Source organism: Nematolebias whitei, chromosome 10 (genome assembly GCF_014905685.2).
Source record: "Nematolebias whitei isolate Nwh7 chromosome 10, NemWhi1, whole genome shotgun sequence".
NCBI lineage: Eukaryota > Metazoa > Chordata > Actinopteri > Cyprinodontiformes > Rivulidae > Nematolebias > Nematolebias whitei.
Genome location: NC_056507.1, coordinates 1,841,162 through 1,847,515, shown reverse-complemented (window position 1 = coordinate 1,847,515; position 6,354 = coordinate 1,841,162). Strand labels below are relative to the sequence as shown.

Genomic DNA, 6,354 nt, shown 5'->3' with positions numbered 1-6,354 from the left:
CTGAGAGCAGCAGCTCAGGGGCCACAGTTTCTGAGAGCAGCAGCTCAGGGGCCACAGTTACTGAGAGCAGCAGCTCAGGGGCCGGACCTCCAGAAATTAAAGTCATTCTGTAAATAAACCAAGTTTTACAATCACCTGTAACTTTTTACATTTGTTTATTTTATTGCATTGAATCATAAATTCAGGGCAACACGGTGGCACAACTGGTAGAGCTGCTGCCTCTCAGCGAGCAGGTCCCCGGTTCAAATCCCGGTTCGGGTGCCTTTCTGGGTGGAGTTTGCATGTTCTCCTCGTGCTGCGTGGGTTTTCTCCAGTTTCCTCCCACAGACCAGAAACATGCGTGTTGGACTGACTGGTGACTCTAAATTGTCCCGAGGTGAGAGAGAGCTGACATGGGCCATGGCTCTTGTCTTGAACAACGCATCACCTGATGAGGTTTGTAAGAAGTACAAAAGTTTACAGCACCTGGTATTCCCAGGCGGTCTCCCATCCAGGTACTAACCAGGCCCGACCCTGCTCAGAGACCAGACGAGATCGAGCGTGTTCAGGGTGGTACGGCCGTAAATGAAGGGGGTCACAGGGGGTCTGTTCCTGCAGAATGAAATGATGAAAGACAACATAGAGGTGTGGGCAGAGTTTATTTGACTCCATAAAAAGGAGCATACATTACAGAATAATCTAAATGTGTTTTAACCTTTTTATACATTAATTATATCATTTATAATTTCTTTTAATTGATCATTTTTGGAGGACAGGGAGGCCAACCTGATACAAAAATGTTATTTCATTTAAATAGCAGTTTTGTCTCGGAGAAAGATTTTAGAATCAAAATGTCTGAAGGCAACGTTTGAAAGGAAAGATCGTTGTTGGGCGACCATTGTTACAGAAGTAACAGTTTGTCAGCGGGTGAATGATGTCGTACTCTTATTTTTGAATGTTGCTAAACTGTGAAGAGGACCAGGAGCGTGTTGGACCGTGTGCCTGCAGAGCTGAAGACATGAATGTTGTTGCAGACTTGGCTGACGAGGACAGTATCTCAGCTGCAGTTCAGGCTGTGAGTCAGAAAATTGGACCCGACGGCCTAAACCTCCTCATCAACAATGCTGCTGTGAACAAACCCGTCCCCCCAGCTTCGTTACTGGACACCAGGAAAAGTGACATGATGGAGGCGTTTGAAATCAACGTTGTAGGACAGTTTGTCCTCTCAAAGGTTGGTTTGTCTCTTGAAGTTGACTTCAACAAGGTTTTAACATAATACACTTTTACAGGGAATGACTGTACTGGAACCAGTTGTTAGGAAGTAGAACCATCACAATGACTTGACTTCTTAGTTGCTTCATGCTTTAAGAAGCAGAACAGTGAATGTTTGTAATTTTGGAGATGAGTGTTTTTCTGGACTGGAGTTGAACAGAGAAAGTAAACCTAAATGTTCTTGGTGCAAGATATTTAAGTTGGTAGGAGTTGCACTGTGGAGAAGATCACTTTCTTTAATGGAAACCACCACCCCTGACTGCCACTCCACAGGGGACACAGTCCTCCATGCGACACTGAAGAGACCTGTCAACCATGAGAGCCCCACAACATCCAGAGCTTTCAGCATCTAGGGGCGGATCTCGCCCAGCCCTAGCACCCTGACAGCGTGGAGCTTTTTGTCTCTGCCATGGTAATGGACTCCTCCCCCTGAATCCTTCAACTCTGCCTTCTCAAGTGTGGACACGGTGGGTGGAAGGAGATCCTCAAAGTGCTCCTTCTACCACTCAACAACATCCTTAGTCCTGGTCAGCAGTTCCCCACTCAAACCAAGCACAGCCTGGGATAGGGTGTGAGTTCCATTTCTGATCCACCAAATGGTGTACTAGAACTTCCTTGAGGCCTCCTCGAATTCCCCCCATGCCTGAGTTTTTGCATCTGCAAGCACCACATCTTGCAGACCTTCTGGCCACCCAGTGCCTGTAAGTCAGGAGTTCTCTGGGACAACCAAGTCCTTAAGGTCTCCTTCTTTAGCTTGACGGCCTCCATCACTGCTGGTGTCCATCAGCAAGTTATTTGGTTGCCACCTCAACAGGCACCAATGATCTTTAGGCAACAGCTTCTAGAAGCAGCATCTACCACAGAGGCCCTGAACGTGGCCCATTCAAATTCTATGTCCCTGACCTCCCCCAGAACATGAGAAAAGCTCTTCTGGGGGTATGAGTTGAAAGATGTATGGACTGAGGGCTCCACCAGATGTTCTCAGTCCACTTATTATGCGTTTGGGTTTACCAGGTCTGTCCAGTAGCCTCCCCTGTCACTAGATCCAACTCCCCACCAAGTGGAGATCAGCTGACAGCTCTTCCTGTCTTGAACCGAGTGTCCAAACGTAGGGCCGCAGGTCCGATGACACGATTATAAAATCGATCATTGACCTTTGGCCTAAGGCGTCCTGGTACACTGAGCCATCCTGTGCTCCTACATGGTGTTCATTATGGACAGTGCCTAACACAGACGTCCAAGAAGCAAACACCATTCGAGCTCAGATCAGGGAGACCATTCCTCCCAGTCACCCCCTTCCAGATGATTGTGTCTTTGCCCACAGTAGAAAGAGGGAATCACCACATGGCACCCCTTCCAGGACACATCCAGAGACCCCAGAAAGGCCAGGTAATCTGAACTGATGTTTGGTGGATGACAAACATGAGTCAGAGCCTTTCCTTGTGCAGCCCGAAGCCTCAGAGAGGCAACCCTCTCGTTCACCGGAGAGAACTCCAACACAGAGGCCTTCAGCCGGGGGCTTGTGAGGATCCCCACACCCGCCCGACGCCTCTTTCCCTGGGCAACTCCGGAGTAGGATAGTCCAGCCTCAGTGCACTTAATGAACTTCTGAAATTTCAGCACTGCCTTCACTTCTTTGTCAAATGTGAACAGGATGTAGTGAAATTAGTGAGAAAATGTTCAAATTGCACATATTTAATTGGCTCCAGTTTATTTTGGAACAGACGAGATGTTTCATGTTAGGAAAAGGCTAATCATTAAACTGAACATCTCTAAAACTGACCAAAATATGGATAACCTTTGATGTTTCCTCTGATCTACAAGTTGACAACTTCTCCTTCCAGATGTTTCTGCCACTCCTCCAGAAAACACCCAGCAGATGTGCTGACAGCAAAGACGGAGGTAAAAAAAATTCTTACAGCAGAATTTATCCTCCTTCTTGATAAATCCTATAGTTAGGGTCGGCTTGTTATGCTGCTATAGACTTAGACTACTAGAGGACAAACTGACCTCATTTCCTTAAATGAATCGTTAAAACTGAAAAGTTTTCATTTGATACTATTTCTATCTTAACGTGATTCTTGACCTGCCATTGTGTATCTATTCCTACCAAACCCAGCCGGTGGAAGCAGATGGTCCTCTTGTCCTGATCCTGGTTCTGCTAAAGGTTTCTTCCTCATGAGGGAGTTTTTCTTTCCACTGTCACCTTCATGCTTGTTCAAGATGAGAGATTGTGATGAAGAGAAGATTTGACACAATCTGCTACTTCCTTAGACAAAGATAATTTTACTAATTGGCATTTTATAACGGTGCCCTGAGGTGACATGACGCTGAAAAATAACCAGATTAAATAACACTAGTACTCCTGATGTGTCCTCATTGTTCAAGTCAAATGAAATCACTTACAGACCCTCAGTTTGTTCACCACATTATTAAATGAGCCATTGCTTCTGCATGCTACTTATTATCCATCCATCCATCCATCCATCCATCCATCCATCCATCCATCCATCCATTAATCATCTTCCTCTTGTTCTGGACTCAGCTCTCGGGGGCAGCATCTTGAGCAGGGAGGTCCAGACATCTCTCTCCACAGCCTCTTCCAGCTCTTCTGGGAGGACTCCAAGGTGTTCCCAGAACAACAGAGACGTAGTCTCTCCAGAGTGTCCTGGGTCTTCCCCGGGGTCTCCTCCCAGTCGGACATGCACAGAGCACCTCCCTAGGGAGACACTCAGGGAGCATCCTTACCAGATGAACCAGCTCAACTGGCTCCTCTGGATGTGGAGGAGCAGTGGTTCTACTCCGAGTCTCTCCTGATAACTGAACTTCTCTCCCTGTCTCTAAGGGAGAGTCCAGCTGCAGAGGAAACTCATTTCAACCTCCTGGATCCACAATCTCATTCTTTCAGTCTCTACCAGAGTTCATGACCAGAGGTGAGGGGAGGAACGTAGACTGACCAGTAAACAGAGATCTTTGTCTTACAGCTCAGCTCCTTCTTCACCACAACGGACCGGCACAGAGTCCACAATACTGCAGATGCTGCACCAATCCATCTGTCAGTCTCACGCTCCATTCTTCCCTCACTCGTGAACAAAACCCTGAGATACATGAACTCCTTCACTTGAGGCAGAACCTCACCCTCGACCTGAAGAGAGCAGTCCACCCTTTTCTGACTGAGGACCATGGCCTCAGATTTGGAGGTGCTGGTTCTCTTCCCAGCTGCTTCATGCTCAGCTGTGAACCGCTCCAGTGAGAGCTGGAGATCACGGCACGATGACGCTAACAGGACCACATCATCTGCAGAGAGTAGAGATGAATCCTGAGGCCGTTGAACATGACCTCCTCCACCTGCTTGCTGCACCAAGAAATTCTGTCCATAAAAGTTATGAACAGCTTCTTCTTTTGTTTTTTGTTTATCAGCAAACATCTTCCATTTTCTGTACTCTGAAGCACATTTCAAGAGAGCGATTTGTAAGTTGAGATGCAAATCTTTCTGTGTTTATGTTTCAGGTGATGAAATGTCCTGCAGAAGATCAGCCATCATCAACATATCTTCTACTCTGGCGTCTTTAGAGAAGTGTCCAGAGAACTTCCATATGGCTCACATGTTCCCCTACAGGATCAGTAAGGTAATACAGCATGTTCTTTTGCTTTATAGGTGCCCATCCATTATCTTTACCCGTTTGTTCCATTTTGGGTCACGGGGGTCGCCGGTGCCCATGTCCAGCAATCACTGTGCGAGGGGCAGGGGACACCCTGGACAGGTCTCAAGTCCATCACAGGGCCACATAGAGACAAACTAGACAAACAACCATTCACTCTCTCTCTCACACCTAGGGACAATTCAGAGTTACCAATCAGTCTAACATGCATGTTTTTGGTCTGTGGGAGGAAACTGGAGCACCCAGAGAAAACCCACGCATGCACGGAGAGAACATGCAAACTCCACCCAGAAAGGCCCCTGGACCGGGGTTTGAACCAGGGACCTGCTCGCTGAGAGGCAGCAGCTCTACCCGTTGCACCACCGTGCTGCAAACTTCATAGGTGCATCTGAAACAATTAGATTATTGTGACAAAGTTCAAAATTTTTTGTCCATCACTTTGTAAAATGAAACTCGTATATAATATGGATTCATTACACACTGAGTGAAATATTTCAAGCCTTTATTTCTTATAATTTTGATGATTATGGCTTATAAATGCAAAAACAAACATTTTCTCAGAAAGTTAGAATACTGTGAAAAGGTTCAATATTGACGAATCCTAGACATGAGCTACAAATGTTGCATTCCTCAAGTCCAGCCACTCCTGAACCAGAGACAACATCTATTAGGTACAATTTATTAGTTTAAGTCAGGGGTGCCCAATACGTCGATGGCGATCTGCCGGTGGATTTCCAAGGTATTCTGGGTAGACAGCATGGCATTAAAAATAGATGTTGGCCAATCATCCATATATCTTTGTCTCTTGACTGACAGGCAGGGCAGCCAGTCTGAGCCTCGTTTACACGACGTGAAACGTTCATTTACAGACAACGTCCTGATCCTCTCTGAACCTGAAGGTTTCTGAGTCCAGGTCTCAGAGTGGACATGTTCAGAGGAACCCCCCACGGAGGACTGAAGTGGCACATGAACACTCCAGGCAGCTGCAGTCCAAAGTTTCTCTACTCTAACATCAGTTATAATAAATAACATCAGTTATAATAAATAACATCAGTTATAATAAATAACAACAGTTATAATAAATAACAACAGTTATAATAAATATAACAAGTTATAATAAATAACAACAGTTATAATAAATATAACGTTATAATAAATATAACAAGTTATAATAAATAACAACAGTTATAATAAATAACAACACTAATAATAAATATAACAACAGTTATAATAAATAACAACAGTTATAACCAATATAACAACAGTTATAATAAATATAACAACAGTTATAATAAATATAACAACAGTTATAATAAATAACAACAGTTATAATAAATAACAACAGTTATAATAAATATAACAACAGTTATAATAAATAACAACAGTTATAATAAATAACAACAGTTATAATAAATATAACAACAGTTATAATAAATAACAA

The 6,354-nt window shown here is 44.5% G+C and overlaps 1 protein-coding gene and 1 pseudogene across 1 annotated transcript in view; one reads left to right on the top strand and one right to left on the bottom strand.

The window, feature by feature from the left end:
• Nucleotides 1-453: 453 nt before the first annotated feature.
• Nucleotides 454-566, bottom strand: LOC119416536 (annotated as a pseudogene).
• Nucleotides 567-997: 431 nt separating this feature from the next.
• Nucleotides 998-6,354, top strand: part of zgc:158868 (uncharacterized protein LOC791147 homolog) — an 8,820-nt gene continuing 3,463 nt past the window's right edge. The window contains exons 1-4 of the mRNA XM_037683064.1: nt 998-1,210; nt 2,266-2,371; nt 2,473-2,640; nt 4,762-4,880. Coding sequence (XP_037538992.1) covers nt 998-1,210; nt 2,266-2,371; nt 2,473-2,640; nt 4,762-4,880 — 606 coding nt within the window. The remainder of the gene's footprint in view (nt 1,211-2,265; nt 2,372-2,472; nt 2,641-4,761; nt 4,881-6,354) is intronic.